Source organism: Cibotium barometz, chromosome 51, assembly GCF_041138505.1.
Source record: "Cibotium barometz isolate CiBa-2024 chromosome 51, ASM4113850v1, whole genome shotgun sequence".
In the NCBI taxonomy this organism is placed as follows: domain Eukaryota; kingdom Viridiplantae; phylum Streptophyta; class Polypodiopsida; order Cyatheales; family Cibotiaceae; genus Cibotium; species Cibotium barometz.
Window position 1 is genome coordinate 7,264,647 of NC_141096.1, and position 21,888 is coordinate 7,286,534.

The window sequence follows — 21,888 nt, forward strand, 5'->3', positions numbered from 1 at the left end:
CTTTGCCCCTTGAGTAGGCCACCACTCCATGGATGGAGCGCTTGCGCGTGTCACTCCATCCGTCTACAATGAGAGAGACTCCGTTAGTCTCCCACGTTGCCTTTGTATCCGCCGCCGCGTGCTCAACGGCCAACTTCTCCCTATCAAGCAAAGTGGTGCGAATCTTTTCCGATGAAGGTGGCACATAAGAGGGGCCATATTCCCCGATCTTTGTGGCCATCTCACGGAAGGAAGGAGACCTATTTCAAGTAAGGAAAACCATGTAGCATGTTAGCTTTTTTTGTCATATAAAAGCTAACATGCTACATGGTTTTCCTTACTTGAAATAGGTCTTCCGTGAAATAGGTCTTCCGTGAGATGGCCACAAAGATCGGGGAATATGGCCCCTCTTATGTGCCACCTTCATCGGAAAAGATTCACACCACTTTGCTTGATAGGGAGAAGTTGGCCGTTGAGCACGCGGCGGCGGATACAAAGGCAACGTGGGAGACTAACGGAGTCTCTCTCATTGTAGACGGATGGAGTGACACGCGCAAGCGCTCCATCCATGGAGTGGTGGCCTACTCAAGGGGCAAAGTGTACTTCATCGAGTCACATGATGCGAGTGGCATTGGGAAGGCCGTGGATGTGCTTGCCGCGGAATGGGCGTCCACGATCGAGGTCATTGGGCTGGAGCTTGTGGTCGGCATGGTGGCGATGGAGAGGCGTCAAATAGGGCAGAAGCTACTGTATTGGAGTACAGCTCGACTATCCTTGGCTGGGAGGGTGGTGGTGGCAAATCAGGTGCTGTTAGCGACCATGTGGTACATTACGTCTTGTTGGATTTTCTCGAGTTCTTGCATCAGCCAGGTACAGAGGCTGATCAGGAACTTTCTGTGGTCTGGGCGGGACGGTCAGCCAGCTCGGGCAAAGGTTGCATGGGCAGTTATTACACTGCCGCTGGCTCAGGGCGGTTTGGGCATTATAGATCCAGTCGATCAGAGTAGAGCCTTATTGGGGAAGCTTATTGTTCGGGGGTTGCTTCCAAGCGCTGAGCCTTGGAAAGTGCTCCTCTTGCAGCGACTGCAGGCTCGGGCGCCCCCTGCAGGGGGTTCTTGGGCACAAGAGATTCGCTGGATCTTCATAGAGATGAGGAGGACAGGCCTCAGTAGAGGATGGGAGGACAGATTTGCTTTGAGTATCCTGAGAGCTTGGGAGCTGCTGAGACCGGGGCTCTCTCAGCGGCCTCCTTCTTGTGTTGAGGAGCGGGCCAGGCAGCCGCTCATCTGGAGCCCAGCGGTTCGTACGGAGCAGGGTCATATGCTGGGTTCTCGGCCTCGTCCAGCCTGGGGACCTTTAGCGGCAGGCCCAGCTCGTAGTTTTGGAGACTGGCAGGCTTTCTGCAGTCTACCAGAGGAGACCCAGGTGGAGAGGCTGCGTCACTTCAGAGGGGGGTTGATTATGAGGGATGATATTCAGGAGGCACTTACAGGGGAGTGGTTCACACCCCTCGAGCCAGTGGCCCCACGGTGGATGGGAGCCTTTACACAGTTGGAGATCCTGATTGCTGTCAGAGCCAGCACTGAGGATGGCAGATGCCTCTATTATGAGATTCAGGATGAGGGCAGACTCCAGAGAGTGGAGGTGGAGTCGCCTTTGGTTGCAGAGTGCACCTTTCAGAGGATTCGGGTAGTGGCTGCCGCTTCTCGGAAGTGGCATATTGACCCCGACCCTGCTGATGTGCTCCCGGATTGGCGCATATGGGCATATGCAGCGCGCCCCTTGGCCCGGCTACAGTGGGACCCCGGGGAGTACGAGTGGCATGATCCTTATGCATCCCTTGAGGCCACAGAGATCACTTTTTTCCAGTATACTGTTCAGCTGGGATGACATATTTTGACGGCGAGGAGGACGGTTTCTCCAGCGGCAGCGGGGCATTGGCGACAGCAGGGACTTTCACAGGAGTTCCTGGAGGATTTCTGGGCTCGGCTCTGGGCTAGTCGACAGGCCCGCAGGATCTCGGCTTTTCAGTGGCTGGTCGCCCACAGGGGCTCAGCAGTTGGCACTTGGCTTGTTTACAGCGGTCTTCCGGCGGCCTGCGTCCGATGCGGCCACCCTATGGAGACACAGAGACATTGCCTTTGGGACTGCCCTCAGGCACAGCAGATTTGGCTGCGGATGCTGCGTATTCTGGCCCCCCTCTCTCCAGAGGGTATGTTTACGTGGGGTGCCGCTGCTTGGTCGACTTCGTCAGGGCCTGCTATGGGCTATGAGATGGAGCAGGGCAGTCAGGCCATCAGATTTATTAGGGGCCAGCCTCGCCTGGTTCCGGCACCGGATTTCTCGTCCGCCAGCTGGACACAGGAGAGGGATTTACGATGGGAGCTCCTCAGCAGCCTCACCATCTGGTTCACCTGGAGGGCCCGGTGCTTTACGCCCTTTGAGGGGAGATTAGAGCCACCAGCAGAGACTGTTCGGGGGATTTGGCAGGAGTTGATCCACACCCTACGAGGACAGTACGACCGCATCCGGGGAGACTCGGATGAGGCGATCTTACGGCGCCAGGCCTTTCACACCACTTGGCGCTGCGGCCCGTTCTACACCCTACACACGGGATCCCCCCGTTGGCACTACAGGCCACCTGTTTGGCTCTCCCCCCCCCCTATTGTATGATTTAGCCGCTCAGTTCTTTATACTGATGCTTGTATTTTGCAGCACCTAGGGAGAGTCTCCCGGGCTGCCATGATGTATTCACTGCTCTTCTCTCTCTTAGGAGCAGGAGAGATCTTTTGTAGCCCTACGGGCGTTTTTACATAACTAATGAAAGGATCTTTTCTCGGAAAAAAAAAAAAAAAGCCTCAAACTTAAGCCTCAAGGGCAAGAGAGAGAGAGAGGGCCAAACAAGCCTCAAAGAGCCAACAAGAAATGAGAAGCGCAACGGCCAAAAACGGCAGGCGTCTCTCTGCCGTCCCCTCACAGGTCCGTCCCTCACCGGCGTCCCCGTCCTTGCGCCGTCCCCGTCGCCGTCCCCTGTGAGAAACGTGCCATGGGGGACGTCCGTCCGTCCCCGTTGGTCCGTCCCGAATCGGCGTCCCCGCGTTCCAAGCTGCCGTCCCCTCCGTCCCCTGTGACTATGGTGTGTGGAGTGCGTGTGTTCTCGCATATGTTGATACAGAGTTCTACACCCACTATTGGGCATTGATGACGTTAGTGGGGATGTTCCGATGTTGTAGTATCTGTTAGAAGTCATCTCCTGTCTATTTGTATACACCAGGGCCTCTGTTGTGGGTGTGCCCGCCCGTATATCATTTTTCCACACTCCCCGTATTTTTTCCCTATTTTTCCCATTTTTTTCTAGTGGCTGGAGGGCTGCCAGTTGATGCCAGGAGCACTCTGAAGCTGGCCGACTGCATCTGTATCAGTCGTGGGCTGCCTGAGTGCTGGCCGACTTGTTCTGTCCAGGCGTGGGGCATCAGATGCTGGCCGACTGCTATATTCAGCAGTCGTGGGAGTTTTGCTCAGTCGTGGGCCCTTTCTAGTGCTGGCCGACTGCCCTCATGGGCTTGTATATATTGCTCCCCATCCTCCTCCACTTCCTCATTCAGTATCTTCGGGATCTTGTGTATAGAGAAGAGTTTACACACATCTTTATGGTATCAGAGCCCTAGGCTCTAGGAGATCTTGGGCGTTTTTTCTGAGCAAGAGGGGGAGCAACAGGTTGCTGATCGGTGGACTGTTTCGGGCTGAACGGGAAGTGAAGGTGCAAGAGGAAGGCGGGCAAAGGGGCTGGACAGCCACTTGCATATTTTCTGATTTTCAGATTTTTCCCACCCACCCACCCTTCAAGGTTACTCTCCGAGATGGCGGATTTACTCGAGATGGCTGAGAAGCACGTGAAGATTCCGACTCTTCCCATGTTCCCAGTGGATCGGCAGTTGGACGGGTCCAATTATGGCATCTGGAAGGTCATGATGGAGTCAGTTTTGGAGTCATATGATCTTGCTGATTTTATTATCAAAGGGGTGCCAAGGCCGGAAGCTGAGGAAGGGGAGTTATTATCGACGAGGAAGGACCGAGAGGCACAGGCACAAATGTGGGACCGTGTCAACGCCAGGGTCCGGTCGTTTATATTCCTCAATTGCACACCACAGGTGATCAACCATGTGAAGCACATGACGCTGGCGAGAGGCATATGGGAGCACTTGGCTTCTTTGTACAACAGGGTGTCACCCGTGAAGCGGATATCCTTGGAAGTGCAGATGCGGGTTATGAACCCTGCAAAGTCTTCGACAATGCGGGAACACATTAACAAGCTGCAGGCCCTTCAGCAGGAAGTCCTTCAAGCTGGGAAAGAGATATCGTCCGAAGATATGGCCATCACGTTACTTTCCCACTTGCCTGGTTAGTATTCCGCTTTCTATTCCTCGTTGATCACTAGTGGCAGGCTCAGCACCATTACTTGGGAGGAGCTTGTGCCAATGGTACTGGACCAGGAGGAACGTTTCACGAACCCTCCTCAGGGTGGAGGTTCGGAGGCCTTTACTGGCCAACGGTCGAAAGGCCGTAACACGGGCAAGGGGAAGGCTTCGTCGGAGAAGTCTTCTGAGAAGATGTCCGTTAGTGACCGCGAGAAGCTAAAGGCAGAGAGGACCTGTAATGATTGTGGCGAGAAAGGCCACTACTGGAGGCAGTGTCCCAAGCGGAAGACCGAGAAGGGTGAAGACTCCTCAGCAATCATGAAGACTCCGGCTTTTGTGCACCTGGAGGTGATGGACACCGACGCTTCATTTTCTTCAGGCAGGGAGGAGATTGGAGGACTCTCCGCAACGGATACTCGGGAGTGGATTCTCGATAGTGGTGCTTCCAGGCACATGACTCCTTCCCGTTCCGGTTTACAGGATCTCTGCAGGCTTTCTGGTCATATTCTTACTGGGGATACGTCCACTATCCCAGTTCACAGTGAGGGCAGGATGGAGATAGTTCCCGATGGCAGAGGGGGGAAGCATTCCTCCCAGGTGTTGTATGTTCCGGCACTTGGTTTTCATCTGTTGTCAATGCATCAGGTTTGCAAGACTGGCGTACGGGTGGAGTTTGATGAGCATTTTGTTGCTCTCCGGGACAAAGCAACATGCCAAGTGGTTTGGGAAGGTGGAGTGGAGAATGGAGTTTACAGGCTTTCAGCATTCTCTCTCCCAGGTCCTCAGGATTGTGATGAGTGGCAGTCTGGTAATGGCTACTCAAGTGTGGATACGCTGCAGGTGCGGGCTTTCCGAGACCAGGTGGTGGATAGCTTACCAGTAGATGGCAGCAGTTGGCAGGAACTTTCCAGTACTGATGTTGGTAGTTCTTGTGTTCGTGAGTCAGAGGAAGCTGAACAAGTCACTTATGCTCTAATGTCTCGTAGTGTTCGGGACATAGAACCTCCAGTAGATGAGGATGTTCTTTCCACGGGGACCTTTCGGAAAGCCAGGCAGGTGGCAGGTGCTAACTTGCAGAAGGAGGTGGTTTCTCCAGGCTTTGTGGTTCCGGATTCCAAGGGGGTAGGTGACAAGTTTCATCAGGTTTCCAGGACTTGTTTGTGCACCGTAACAGGTGTTGATCCTTGTGAGCAGTGTGATGTCTCTGTGACTCAGAAGCTGTATGGTTCATTGATCTGGTTGATGGACACCAGATTGGACGGGAGCTTCCTGATGAGGCGGTTGAGCTCACGGTTGCAGATGTCTCTTTGGGAGGCAGGATTGCGTTTCCTGTGGTTTCTGCGACATGCGAAGGATCAGAGACTCTTTTACACAGGAGGGGGATTGTTGGATGGAGTCCGACTCCACGGTTGGAGTGACTCGGTTTGGGGAGGAGATCCGGACACGAGGAGATCTACTTATGGCCTAGGAGTAGTTTTACGGAGCAGGAGGAGGTTACATTGCAGGTTTGGGCTTCCACTGGAGGAACCCATGGTCATCCAGAGGCACTTTGTTCGTGAACAGATCGTTGCTGATGACATCTTGCTGGAGTTCTGTTCGACGGAGGACAGTACGGTGGACCTCTTCACGAAGTCGCTCTCTCAGGATTTGCTCAGGCGGCACCCCAGCTCCCAGTGGTTGGTCACACAGCCAGGAGCTGAGAGGGGGTGTTAGAAGTCATCTCCTGTCTATTTGTATACACCAGGGCCTCTGTTGTGGGTGTGCCCGCCCGTATATCATTTTTCCACACTCCCCGTATTTTTTCCCTATTTTTCCCATTTTTTTCTAGTGGCTGGAGGGCTGCCAGTTGATGCCAGGAGCACTCTGAAGCTGGCCGACTGCATCTGTATCAGTCGTGGGCTGTCTGAGTGCTGGCCGACTTGTTTTGTCCAGGCGTGGGGCATCAGATGCTGGCCGACTGCTATATTCAGCAGTCGTGGGAGTTTTGCTCAGTCGTGGGCCCTTTCCAGTGCTGGCCGACTGCCCTCATGGGCTTGTATATATTGCTCCCCATCCTCCTCTACTTCCTCATTCAGTATCTTCGGGATCTTGTGTATAGAGAAGAGTTTACACACATCTCTCTGTGTTTCTTGTGCTGATTATTTTCTGCAGTCTACTTGCTCTTGTCTACCCAAGTTTGGATATCATTTCCACTGCATATTCTGACAGTATCTAGTCCATACTATGCATAATAGAGTTGATAGTTATATAGTCTTGTGGGTTGACTACCATGAGTATATAACATGCATGTTCCTAAAAGGTGAATTTGGGCGTGTTCCTGGATTCATCTAGGTATATATATATATAGAAATATGTTGAATAATATGTACTAAGATATGCTAATGTAGGGACTCATAAATCGCCAATACGAGCATGAAAATGGTGATGTAGACCATCTGGAGATGATATAATCCAACATCTCCTCTTTAGCGCTAGAAAGGGCGGTCCAATACCAACACGTTGAAGTAACACCTCTAGACAACTGCAACTTAGTTTCAAAGTTTTCAAATAATGCCCTCTAGAAATGCGAGGTAAACTTGGAATCTCTATCTAATGTAATGGTGCTAGTAGGCAAACCACAAATTGGGTACCAATGCTTGAGAAACAGACGGGCTACGTCCTCGGTTGTGGCCGTATGCTTGCATGGGATGAGCATGCAGAATTTACTAAAGCAATTCACAATGGTGAAACACTGAGTGTTACGGGATTTGGTGGATGCTGGTAGAGGCCCTACAAAGTCCATAGATATGTTGATGAAAGGTCCGTCGGGGATAGGCAAAGGTTGAAGTAAACCAGCCTTCTCTGTATGTGGAACCTTTACTTTTTGACAAATATTACAGGCTTGAACATGTGAATAGACATCACGTCTCATCTTTGGCCAATAAAAGGACCGTTCTAATTTCTCGAGGGTACTGTTGATACCCCTATGTTCTCCAACTAAGGAGTCATGGGCATCATGGAGAAGAGCGGAACGCTTTTCCCGAATGACGGAGGCGGTTCTTGAAGAACAACCAACCGTTCTGGATGAAACAATGGCTGGGCTCAGAATTGAGGGCCAAATTGTACCGAGTAACAAACTTAGGGGAGTCGACATATTGGTCTTTCATACTATCTAAGTCCTTCCCCGTGATTTCGAGAATGGTAGATTCTTGGACTGCCTGGGTAATACTAGCCTTTCGACTAAGAGCATATGCTACTGGGTTATACTTACCAGGGATATATTCAATCATTCCTCCAAGCTGTTGGAAGAGTTGACTCCACCTGGCCTGTCGATCACTCCACTGGGCACTGGGCATAGTTTGAAGCCACTTAAGTGCTTGGTAGTCTGTTTTCACTGTGAAAACCTGTCCATAAAGAAAAGGCTTTCAATGTTTGAGTGATGTGATCACACCCAAAAGCTCTTTGTCATATATTGAATAATTCTTTTCGGCGACATCCAACTTTCTACTGTAATATGCCACGGGTCTATTGTCCTGCTGGAGAACTGCACCTATGGCTACATTGCTTGCATCGGTAATGACCTCGAAAGGTTCATCCCAAGGTGCTAACTCTAATACAGGCGCTTCTGAGGCGGCTTTCTGGAGTGCACGGAATGCATCAAGCGCCTTGTAACTGAGACTTTCTGCTTGCGAGTCTTCACCCTTGAGCAAGTCGGTAAGAGGAGCTGCAAGGTTTGAAAATTGATGGACATGGGTATTATAGGCCTGACAAAGACCTACGAATGAGCGGATTTCTTGGGCGGTCTTAGGAATGTCCCAATCTAAGATTTCTTGAACCTTTGATGGATCTTGATGGGGAGAAACCTGTCAATTAGGGTTTAGAGTTCATTCATGGGAGACATACACAGAGAAGCAAGGGAGAGAGAGAGTGAGAGAGTTGTGGGGATAAGTCAACTCATGAAAAACATGAGTGTGTGACTCCCCTATCACACATGTATATTGCACTAGTACACATAGTGCACTTAGTACATTAAAAGTACTAAGTGTACTATGTACTATAACTTATGGGCTTGTACACACTATAAGGGTGGGCATAACGCCTTTACCCCAACAACCTCCCACTTAAAGGCAAAGTGCCCTTAAGTAAAGGAAAAGAAAAAATCAGCATGTACATAATAATATACAAGGCCATATCAAGGCTGAAAGTGGCCTCATCCAATGCCCATCAAGTGTCTGCAATGAGCAAACCGCTCCGGAGGCAAACTCTTCGTCAACAGATCAGCCGGGTTGTCATCCGTGTGAATCTTAACAAGCTGAATTTGCTTGTTCTCTATCACCTCTCTGATGAAGTGATACTTCACATCCACATGCTTCGTCTTTGCATGAAAGACAGGGTTCTTTGCCAACTGAATGGCACTCTGACTGTCACAATGCAACAATGGAATATCCCCTGTATAGCCCAAATCAACCACTAACCGAGATAGCCATAATGCCTCCTTGCAAGCCTCTGTGGCTGCAATATACTCGGCCTCTGTAGTAGATAAGGCTGTGCACTTCTGCATCCTGGATATCCATGACACAGCACCTCCTGTGAATGTAAATACATAACCGGTAGTAGACTTCCGGTTATCTGGATGACCGGCATAATCCGAATCCGTGTAACCATGCACTAATGCATCCTGTTTGCCAAAGCAAATGCACAAATCCTGTGTGCCCTTCAGGTATCTCATGACACCTTTCACTGCTTCCCAATGCTTCTTGCCAGGGTTGGCCATGTATCTAGAAACCACTCCCACTGCAAATGCAATGTCCGGCCTAGTAGCAACCATGGCATACATGAGACTGCCACAAGCTGAAGCATACGGAATCTTGGCCATATCAGCCCTGTCACTATCTGACTGTGGGCTGTCCATAGCACTGAGTTTCACATATGGAGGCAAAGGAGTACTAGCTTTCTACTATCATGTTGTCTGTGTCAGACTCATTACTTTTCAGCATTCGTGAAGAGAAGACAGCTTGGGGAATGTGGCAGAGATTGCAGGACTTGTATGCCCAACAAAGTGCCTCAAGCAAAGTGTATTGGTTGAAGAAACTCATAGGCCTTCAGATGAAGGAAGGGGCTTCTATGACAGCCCATCTCAATGAGTTTAATGGTATTGTTCTGTGCGCTGCTGGGAGTACAGGCAACAACCTGGTATTGTTCGCATCACTCGCCCTGACAAAGCTCTGATACCAGTTGATGGGGAGAAACCTGTCAATTAGGGTTTAGAGTTCATTCATGGGAGACATACACAGAGAAGCAAGGGAGAGAGAGAGTGAGAGAGTTGTGGGGATAAGTCAACTCATGAAAAACATGAGTGTGTGACTCCCCTATCACACATGTATATTGCACTAGTACACATAGTGCACTTAGTACATTAAAAGTACTAAGTGTACTATGTACTATAACTTATGGGCTTGTACACACTATAAGGGTGGGCATAACGCCTTTACCCCAACAGATCTAGTCTAATCCCATCGGAACCGATGATATAGCCCAAATACTGAACTTCCTTAACACCAAAGACAGACTTTTTGGCGTTTATATAGAGCTGATTATCTCGCAAAAGTTGAAAGACTTTCTCCACATCTTTCTCATGCTGCTCCGCAGTGATTGAGAAGACTAGTATATCATCAAGGAATATGAAAACACACTTTCCAATGTGGACTACGAAAATCCTAGACATCATCTTATTGAAGGTTGCAGGTGCATTTGTAAGCCCAAAAGGCATGACTACGAACTCGTAGTGACCACGCTCTGTCCGGAAAGCTGTTTTTGGAATGTCAGCTCTGATACCAATGTAACATGCAGCGGAAGTCTTCGTATTGGAGGATCTTGTCACACATGCTCACATCGTCTTCTGTATCCTGAGTTTCGCGAGTTTAGCAATCCACTTTAATACTTTAAACTTTAGAGAGAGATGAGAACTGTACACCGTATGGGGTCTTGAATTACCCACTGAAGGGCCCCCTATCCTGTTACTGAGATAGTATTTGCTTTATTATCTTTAAAGAGACTGACGGTGTGACTGGCGATAAGCCAAACACGAGACCTCTGAAGACCAAGTGTTGGGCTGAACCGTACACTGCTGTAGACACACCAAAGATGTCCAATCTCGGGCCTATGTACTCTTCCCAATGGTATGAGGGAGGGATGCAAAGCTAGGTCTGGGAGAGGGGCTGTTTGGGACTGTTCTAGACTGTATATGAATGCTGTAAATGAATGAGAATGCTGCGTTTTACCTTCACCAAGAGGTTGGAGCAAAATGATGAATGAATGAATGCTGAAAACTGCATGGATGCAGAAAACGCAAGGATAACTGATGGCTGAATGCTGAGAACTGATGCGTTTGCTGATGGAGGGCTGAAAGCACAAGCGTTGATGCTCCTCTTGCTGAAGGATGATTGGCTTCTCCAAAACGCATGGATGTGAGGTGGATGCAAGGCTGAATGGTATGCGCCTGAATGCTCCTTGACTGAATTATGAGATGAATGAGGGAATGGGTCAAGCCCTTCTATTTATACTAGCTATATAGCCAGTCGGTTGGCACTAGATGCTGGCCGACTGCTCTATAAACATTAAATGCTTAATGATGATGTATAAATGCTGAAAATGATGGAAAAAATACCCAAAAAATCCTAGATAAATCTTGGATAATTCCTAGATGCTATATGAGGCTCCTGCAATGGTCTAGATGCTATGCATGAATGATGTGCAATATGCAGGATGCTTTCTGATGCAAACCCGAAGGTTTCTACTGACTGTATATGCATGAATGCGTCTCTTTAAGTGGCTTAAGGGACTTATACTGACTGACTGACTATGGTTGAGAATGACTTACGTAGCTCGTGCCTGACTTATCTTGGACTGAGGATTACAATGGGGTCACGACATACGACAAATATCATCCTACTGGGTTCTAATAATGTACAGATGTTGCACTGCTGATGATGAGCCAGTTTGTCACCAAGCACTACGGTGCAGAGTGCATGCGGGAGATCGTCCCTAAGCATAATGTCCTGATGTCTGGACAGGAGGTCTGCTAACTGTGGGGCTGAAGATGAAATGGATGCTACCAATGAGGTAGAGGCTGTTTGAGCACGAACATAAAGTAGTGCTCCTTTTGCTCCCTTGCGGATAGCTCATATAGCCTAGAGATGTGAAATCAATGGGATGCCAAGAATGCTTCTATCCCCACGAATCATGACAGGCTCAGGAAAACCTTTACAAATAGTAAAAGTGTCATGCTCCCAATCGGGAATAGGCTCATACTGACGGAACCACTGAATTCCTAAGATCATGTCACACCCCAACACAGGCGAGACGATGAAATCTCATTGAAATGAGGCCTTTTGAACTTCAAAGGCCAATTGCTTTGCCTTTTGGGAAATGTGGGTGCGAAGACCAAGTGTAAACTCGTCCACATCCAGATGATATGGGACTAATGTGCAGTTCAATTTATTAGCCAACTGGGGAGAGATGGCGTCTTCAGAACTACCCATATCGAAAAGAACTACAAACTGGCGGTCCTTGGCAGAGCCATAAGCTCGGATGAGGCTCTTATGTGCAGCATCGCTCTCACCCTCCTGCTTAGCATCAAATACCACTGATGGCATAGGATGCATAGAAGGTAAAAGTTGAACCGCATTGGTGGTAGTAGGCGGGGGGCTGGAGGAGCTGGGGAGGCTGTGGCAATTGTGGCAAAAGGAGCTTTGGCAGCTTGTTCTGCTTACCATTTGTGGCAATTCTTCTTACCATGCCCTATGATGTGACATAAAAAATATCTATTTTCTGACTGATACTTCTTTTGCTCCTCTGGAGGAAGATAACCTCCAGTAATGTCTGCTTTAGCCTTTTCATCGGGGGTTTTCTTGGGCTTAGATTCTTTATCTTTCTTACCCCCTGAACTATAGCTATTACTACCGTCCTTCTTAGCATCTTTAGAAGATCCGTTACCTTTCCCTGGCTATGTAGTAGATTGTTGCTGCTGGGGTTTGGTACTGGATTGAGATGACTGCTTGGGCTTGCCTCCGTTCATCTTCATTTCTTCATTCTAAGCGAGAGTCAAAGCCCGGTCATATGTACTGGGTTCAAAGTTACGAATAGTGAACTGAATGTTAGGAGCCAATCCACGAATGAATTGCTCCATCTTGGCCTGCGTAGATAGCCCTAACTGTTGTGCTAAAGTAATAACCTTGCCGGAAAATTGAACCACTGGGGATCCGTTATGTCTGAGTCCATAGAACTCATATGCCAGACCGGTCATGTACTGGGGCGGGATAATTTGGTCTTCAGGTCATGGACAAAGGTATCCCAGCTGAAAGCTGTGACACGTGTGGTCTGGTCTATATAGAGATTAGACCAATGTTGCCACCAAGTGACTGCCATCACCAGTGAGTTGGGAGCTGCTACGTGGACTCTATCTTGAGGTTCTGTGATCCTAGCTAATGGAAAACAGAAAACGCAAGGATTACTGATGGCTGAATGCTGAGAACTGATGCGTGTCATGTGCATGAAAGATGCCATGGACATTCTCAGATGCTGGTCTAGAAGAGGCAGCCAGATAAAGAGTATGAGAACCAGATAGAACCAGGATTATGGAGCACAGAGTGGAGATTAGCTAGTGTGGACTTGGAGAAGGACAAGGATGCAGTGTCGGCTGCATGACAGAGTTGTCGGCTGAGCCAGATAAGAATCCAGGAGTTGTTGGCTGAGGCGGCTGCAGGCGCATCTGTATTTTATGGATTTTATGATTATTGTGTCGAGTAGGCTGGCCGACTGCTGGTCGGCCAGCACTCCAAGAAGTCCAAGAGACTATAAAAGGCCAAGGTGCTCATTGTGTTAGATCATTCAACTCATTAGGAGTTGGGTCCTAGTTAGGGACTGTTTTAGTGATGTTCACCTTTTCAAGAAGGCAGCCAAGGACTGTAGTTTGTAGGTACCTTTTTGTACCATCAGCAATATATTGAATTTCCAGCATCAGCAGTCAGCCAGCACTCCAAGAAGTCCAAGAGACTATAAAAGGCCAAGGTGCTCATTGTTTAGATCATTCAACTCATTAGGAGTTGGGTCCTAGTTAGGGACTGTTTTGGTTTTCAAGAAGGCAGCTATGGACTGTAGTTTGTAGGTACCTTTTTGTACCATCAGCAATATACTGAATTTCCAGCATCTCTCTCTCTCTCTCTCTCTCTCTCTACTCTCTCTTCATGTTTGCGTTTCGCATCAGATTGTTTCCAGTGGTGTTTAGGGCCGAAAGAAGACCCCCAGAGCTTCCGCGTGTTACATTGGTATCAAAGCATCAGGCTCAGCAAAGCTAAACACTGATTGAGTCCCATATGATGGTGTACAGGTCCAAGGTACATGAAAGTACACGGATACGAAGCCCAAGGCAAGGAGCACAGAATCAGGAAGAGCTCCCAGGAGGTTTGTTGGTGGTGTTTCACAAAGCTAGAGGGGATGGCAGTCTTGTGAGCCAGATAGGTTCTCGGGCAACGGTCCCAAGGGAGGATTATCCTCCAAGGGGTGATGTGAGAGTGCCAGACTCATTTCTCAGGAATGAAGACCAAGACAGTGTTCGGAGTCAGAGCAGGAATGGATTGGGGACCAGATGGAACAGATGCATAGATCTTATTCTGAGATAGAGTGGTTTTGGAGACCGGGCCGGGTTTTCAGAGAAAAGGGTTTGGCAGGGATGGATGGATGACAGAGGGACTTCGGGAAAAGATTGGGATGATGACAGTCATTCAAGAACAGGTTGGAACCCCGTCATCAAGTTTAGCAAAGGGGGATGTCATGTGCATGAAAGATGCCATGGACATTCTCAGATGCTGGTCTAGAAGAGGCAACTAGATAAAGAGTATGAGAACTAGATAGAACCAGGATTATGGAGCACAGAGTGTAGATTAGCTAGTGTGGACTTGGAGAAGGACTAGGATGCACTGTCGGCTGCATGACAGAGCTGTCGGCTGAGCTAGATAAGACTCCAGGAGCTGTCGGCTAAGGCGGCTGCAAGTGCATCTGTATTTTATGGATTTTATGATTATTGTGTCCAGTAGGTTGGCCGATTGCTGGTCGGCTTGCACTCCAAGAAGTCCAAGAGACTATAAAAGGCCAAGGTGCTCATTGTGTTAGATCATTCAACTCATTAGAAGTTGGGTCCTAGTTAGGGACTGTTTTGGTGATGTTCACCTTTTCAAGAAGGCAGCTATATAGCCAGTCGGTTGGCACTAGATGCTGGCCGATTGCTCCATAAACATTAAATGCTTAATGATGATGTATAAATGCTGAAAATGATGGGAAAAATACTAGAAAAATCCTAGATAAATCCTGGATAATTCCTAGATGCTATTTGAGGTTCGTGCAATGGTCTAGATGCTATGCATGAATGATGTGCAATATGCAGGATGCTTTCAGATGCAAACCCTAAGGTTTCTACTGACTGTATATGCATGAATGCGTCTCTTTAAGTGGGTTAAGGACTTACACTGACTGCCTGACTATGGCTAAGAATGACCTACGTAGCTTGTGCCTGACTTATCCTGGATTGAGGATTACAATGGGGTCACGGCGTACCACAAATATCATCCTACTGGGTTCTAATAATGTACAGATGTTGCAGTGCTGATGATGAGCTAGTTTGTCACCATGCACTATAGTGCAGAGTGCATGTGAGAGGTTATAAATTGCATATTCTTATAAGGTGAATTTGGGCATGTTCTTGGATTCATCTAGGTATATAATATATGCAGCGAGTTGGGGTTTCACTAGCTAGAAGGAGTAACTAAAATTGACACTCCCAGAAGCATAAATTTAAGGTTCACATTTTGAGTTTTGCAATGTTTGCAGCACTAATATATTGAGGGGTTTTCTATGCAATGATGCAGGAAGTGAGAAGCCAAAAAGGGTAAAGCAGTTAATGTTTACAAGAACAGGGGATATTGTAAATCACTTCTCCACTAGTGGGGCTGCTGTATGTGTTGCAACAGCGATGACTCACCCGCTAGGTTTGTAAAGAAACATTCTTTTTTCCTTTTTCCTTTTATCATTTGGCAAATTCTTTCCAGTTTTTACCCTGTTGACTCCTTTTCTGTTTGACATAGTTGATTGAATACAGATGTTGTAAAAGTGAGGTTGCAGTTGGAGCATGTCGGTCGACGAGCCTCATCAAGTGGCATGGTATTTGTATTATTCCAAGGCCCATTACCTTAGGGATTTATACAAATCTAGTGCTTTATCTTTTTCATCCCTTTTCAAATTTCTCTTCAAACTTGTACATGGTTGACATACATATGTATGTGTGTGATTATACATACATACATGTATGTATGTATGGATGTATGGCATACATACATACATACATACATACATGTACGTACAAACACACACACACACACACACATATACATACATCTACATCTACATCTACATATATATATATATATATATATATATATACACACACACACACACACACACACACACATATACATATACATCTCTCTCTCTCTCTCTCTCTCTCTCTCTATATATATATATATATATATATATATATACACGCACATATGAATATACACATTTACATATACATATACATGTGCATACATGTAACACGCGGAAGCTCTGGGGGTCTTCTTTCAGCCCTAAACACCACTGAGAACATGCTGATGCAAAAACACAGACAGAAGGGAGAGTAGAGAGAGAGAAATGCTGGAAATTCAGTATATTCATATGGTACAAAAAGATACCTAATTTACAGCATAGGCTGCCTTGCATAAAAGGTGGTAAACACCAAAATCTGTCCTACTCTAAGGACCCAACTCATATGGAGTTGAATGATTAAAATGATGAGCAAACTTGCTATTTATAGGCTCTTTGGAACATTGGGATGTTGGCTGACTGCTGGGCCAGCCGACTGGCTTCTTTTTATCCATAATTCAGTGCCGTCTGGTCCTCCTGCAGCAGCCGACAGCAGTTCTCTGCTCCCGACAGCCTCCAACGCAGCGGACAATCTCTTGTCTCAGCTCTGGTACAGCCGCCGACAGGGATCCAAGTCCTTCTCCAAGTCCACACTACTGCCAAAATAGCACTGTGTGCTCCAACTTCTGGTTCTTGTACTCTTTTTCTGGTTGCCTCTTCTGGACCAGCATCTAAGAATGTCCATGGCATTTTATGCACATGACATCCCCCTCTGCTAAACTTGATGACGGGATTCTAACGTGTTCTTGGATGATTGTCATCATCCCACTCTATTTCCGGAGTCCCTTTGTCATCCATCCAACTGTGGCAACCCTTTTCACGGAAAACCCGGCCCGGTCTCCAAAACCCTCTAACTGTGAATAATATCTATGCATCTGTTCCCTCCAGTCCCCAATCCATTCCTGCCTTGATTCTGAACACTGTCTTGGTCTTCATTCCTGAGAAATGAGTTTGGCACTCTCACATCATGTCATGTGCACAGTGTGTATCTACCGTGTGCTATACGCATGCAAGACTAGTTCCAAGCTTCCCCAAGCCTCGAAACTAGTCTTGCATGCGTATAGCATACGGTAGATACACACTGTGCACATGACAGACTAGTTTCGAGGCTTGGGGAAGCTTGGAACTAGTCTTGCATGCGTATAGCACACGGTAGATACACACTGTGCACATGACACATCACCCCTTGGAGGATTATCCTACTTTGGGGTCGTTGCCCGAGAACCTATCTGGCTCACAGGACTGCCATCCCTTCTGGCTTTGTGGAACACCACCAACAAACCTCCTGGGAGCTCTTCCTGTTCCCGTGTTCCTTGCCTTGGGCCTTGTATCCGTGTACTTTCCTATACCTTGGACCTTTACACCATCATATGGGACTGAATCAATGTTTAGCTTTGCTGAGCCTGATGCTCTGATACCAATGTAACACGCGGAAGCTCTGGGGGTCTTCTTTCAGCCCTAAACACCACTGAGAACATGCTGATGCAAAACGCAGACAGAAGGGAGAGTAGAGAGAGGAAATTTAGTATATTCATATGGTACAAAAAGATACCTACTCTACAGCCATAGGCTACCTTGCATAAAAGGTGGTAAACACCAAAATCTGTCCTACTCTAAGGACCCAACTCATATGGAGTTGAATGATTACAATGATGAGCAAACTTGCTATTTATAGGCTCTTTGGAACATTGGGATGCTGGCCGACTGCTGCTGGTAGGCCAGCCGACTGGCTTCTTTTTATCCATAATTCAGCGCCTTTTGGTTCTCATGCAGCCGACAGCAGTTCTCTGCTCCTGACAGCCTCCAACGCAGCCGATAGTCTCTTGTCTCAGCTCTGGTACAGCCGACAGGGATCCAAGTCCTTCTCCAAGTCCACACTACTGCCAAAACAGCATTGTGTGGTCCAACTTCTGGTTCTTATACACTTTTTCTGGTTGCCTCTTCTGGACCAGCACCTGAGAATATTCGTCCATGGCATTTTATGCACATGACATCCCCCTCTGCTAAACTTGATGACGGGATTCTAACGTGTTCTTGGATGATTGTCATCATCCCACTCTATTCCCGGAGTCCCTTTGTCATCCATCCAACTGTGGCAACCCTTTTCACTGAAAGCCCGGCCCGGTCTCCAAAACCACTCTGACTGTGAATAATATCTATGCATCTGTTCCCTCCAGTCCCCAATCCATTCCTGCCCTGATTTTGAACATTGTCTTGGTCTTCATTCTTGAGAAATGAGTCTGGCACTCTCACATCACCCCTTGGAGGATAATCCTCCCTTGGGACCGTTGCCCGAGAACGTATCTGGCTCACAGGACTGCCATCCCCTCTGGCTTTGTGGAACACCACCAACAAACCTCCTGGGAGCTCTTCCTGTTCCTGTGTTCCTTGCCTTGGGCCTCGTATCCGTGTACTTTCCTATACCTTGGACCTTTACACCATCATATGGGACTCAATCAATGTTTAGCTTTGCTGAGCCTGATACTCTGATACCAATGTAACACGCGGAAGCTCTGGGGGTCTTCTTTCAGCCCTAAACACCATTGAGAACACGGTGATGCAAAAACGCAGATAGAAGGGAGAGTAGAGAGAGAGAAATGCTGGAAATTCAGTATATTCATATGGTACAAAAAGATACCTAATCTACAGCCATAGGCTGCCTTGCATAAAAGGTGGTAAACACCAAAATCTGTCCTACTCTAAGGACCCAACTCATATGGAGTTGAATGATTATAATGATGAGCAAACTTGCTATTTATAGGCTCTTTGGAACATTGGGATGCTGGCCGACTGCTTCTTTTTATCCATAATTCAGCGCCGTCTGGTCCTCATGCAGCCGACAGCAGTTCTTTGCTCCCGTCAGCCTCCAACGCAACCGACAGTCTCTTGTCTCAGCTCTTGTACAGCCGACAGGGATCCAAGTCCTTCTCCAAGTCCACACTACTGCCAAAACAGCACTGTGTGCTCCAACTTCTGGTTCTTATCCTCTTTTTCTGGTTGCCTCTTCTGGACCAGCATTTGAGAATGTCCATGGCATTTTATGCACATGACATCCCCCTCTGCTAAACTTGATGACGGGATTCTAACGTGTTCTTGGATGATTGTCATCATCCCACTCTATTTCCGGAGTCCCTTTGTCATCCATCCAGCTTTGGCAACCCTTTTCACTGAAAACCCGGCCGGGTCTCCAAAATCACTCTGACTGTGAATAATATCTATGCATCTGTTCCCTCCAGTCCCCAATCCATTCCTGCCCTGACTCTGAACACTGTCTTGGTCTTCATTCCTGAGAAATGAGTCTGGCACTCTCACATCACCCCTTGGAGGATAATCCTCCCTTGGGACCGTTGCCCGAGAACCTATCTGGCTCACAGGATTGCCATCCCCTCTGGCTTTGTGGAACACCACCAACAAACCTCCTAGGAGCTCTTCCCGTTCCTGTGTTCCTTGCCTTGGGCTTCGTATCCGTGTACTTTCGTGTACCATGGACCTTAACACCATCATATGGGACTGAATCAATGTTTTGCTTTTCTGAGCCTGATGCTCTGATACCAATGTAACACGCGGAAGCTCTGGGGGTCTTCTTTCAGCCCTAAACACCACTGAGAACATGCTGATGCAAAAACGCAGATAGAAGGGAGAGTAGAGAGAGAGAGAGAAATGCTGAAAATTTAGTATATTCATATGGTACAAAAAGATACCTAATCTACAGCCATAGGTTGCCTTGCATAAAAGGTGGTAAACACCAAAATCTGTTCTACTCTAAGGACCCAACTCATATGGAGTTGAATGATTACAATGATGAGCAAACTTGCTATTTATAGGCTCTTTCGAACATTGGGATGCTGGCTGACTGCTGGTCGGCCAGCCGACTGGCTTCTTTTTATCCATAATTCAGTGCCGTCTGGTCCTCATGCAGCCGACAGCAGTTCTCTGCTCCCGACAGCCTCCAGCGCAGCCGACAGTCTCTTGTCTCAGCTCTGGTACAGCCGACAGGGATCCAAGTCCTTCTCCAAGTCCACACTATTGCCAAAACAGCACTGTGTGCTCCAACTTCTGGTTCTTATACTCTTTTTCTGGTTGCCTCTTCTGGACCAGCATTTGAGAATGTCCATGGCATTTTATGCACATGACAATACATAAACATATACATGAACATGCACACATACATACATGTACACACACACACACACACACACACACACACACACACATATCTACATGTCTCTCTCTCTCTCTCTCTCTCTCTCTCTCTCTCTCTCTACACACACACACACCACACACACACACACACACATATTTGTACATACATATATGTATGTATATGAATATACACATTTACATATACATATACGTCTGCATACATATACATGTATATGTATACACAAACATCTACATCTACATATACATATACATATATGTATATACATATGTATATATGCATGCATACATACATACATACATACATACATGTACATATATATGAATATACGTGTATACGAATATACATCTACATCTACATCTGTATCTATATGTGTGTGTGTGTGTGTGTGTGAACGTATATATATATATATATATATATATATATACATACACACACAAATATGTGTATATATGTATATATGTATATATGTCTACACATATACATATATACACGCACACACACGCACACACACACACACACACACACATACGTGTCCCACTACACCGCGGGTTTTAGAGTTTTTTCCACCCAGACACTGATATCCTTTTGATTCTCCTTCTATTCTTATAAACCCTCAAAATTCATGTCATAATGATCACATGTTTGTACAATCAACCATTAACTTTCAGCCGCTCCCCTCCCTCAGCCCGCCTTGCTGATGTGGTGTTTCCGTTTCTGCCGTCCCGTATTGAGATTCCAGTTTCCCTCAACTATAATGTATGTATATACATGCATACATACATAGATATATATGTGTGTACACACACACATACATACACATGCACGCGTTGATGGCACAGAAGCGGTAAAGCTGTTTACGCCCTTACAGGGTGCCACACTTCCACACACGCATATAAACACACCATAACACCAGACCCAAGAGCATGAACAAGTTTTATATTTTAGAACAGATCCTTATCTTTACAGAATTGTATATCTCAAACACCAGCCCCACTGCTAATCAACAGAAAGCAACAACTCTGGCCTGAGTCTCCAGAAGAGGATAATTCACCAGAGAAACCACTCTCTCCCCCCTTTGCTCAAACATTCCTAGACCCAGTCACTGCAGCCACCAAAAAAATAAATAAAAAAGATGTCTCTCCTCTGCGGCTCTCTTTCTGTCTTCCTGTGCATAGCCCTCCTTTTACATCTTGGCGGCCAGCTTCATACCCTTCTTTTGGCTACCAACCGCCACCTGCACTCTACTAGTGGAAGCAGCCTTTTGTTGTTGACGTGCTAGCCACTGCCACCTTCTAGGCGGTTCTCCCTCAGTCGCCACCAGCCTCAGTTCTCTAAGCAAAAAACCCAAAGCAACCTCTTGTCCTCACCAGCCACCAGCTGTGTCCAATACGAAGCAAGGCACTCACTATTGCTCACAACAGCCAGCGCAAAACAATCCTTACCCAGGCTCCCTCTCCTCGTCTTCTCTATTTGCCACTGCCAGCCACCAGAAAACCGAGAGCAACTCCCTCTTTGTCGCCAGCAGCTGCACAAACACCTGCTTGCCCGGTTCTACTAAACTCTTTCGATTGCTTCAGCCACTGCCGGCGTCAAAACCAACTAAAGCAATTCCATTGTTCTACCCTCGCCAGCGCCACACGGCCTCTTACTGTCGTCCCAGCCTTCTCGTCGTTGCCAGCAGCTGTGCCAGTTGCCACCTCCCTCTCCCTTTGCTTACGTCAGTGAGACTGCGTGCTACCAGCTCCCGTCAGCGCCAGCGTCACTCTGCGCCTCACACCAGTAGACGTGCTACCTTGCTCCCTTTGCTTTACTGCCAACTCCCTTTTGCAGCAA

The 21,888-nt window shown here is 47.4% G+C and overlaps 1 protein-coding gene across 4 annotated transcripts in view; it reads left to right on the forward strand.

The window, feature by feature from the left end:
- The window catches only part of LOC147609268 (Mitochondrial substrate carrier family protein), a 44,540-nt gene that overhangs the window by 9,251 nt on the left and 13,401 nt on the right, over positions 1-21,888 (forward strand). For 2 of the 4 annotated variants that reach the window (XM_086787453.1, XM_086787455.1), the window contains exons 2-3: positions 15,299-15,418; positions 15,529-15,590. In XM_086787453.1, the coding sequence (XP_086643579.1) occupies positions 15,299-15,418; positions 15,529-15,590 (182 nt within the window). Of the gene's footprint in view, positions 1-10,722; positions 10,868-15,298; positions 15,419-15,514; positions 15,591-21,888 lie in introns of those variants that run through there. The other 2 variants (XM_086787452.1, XM_086787454.1) reach the window with 2 other exon arrangements.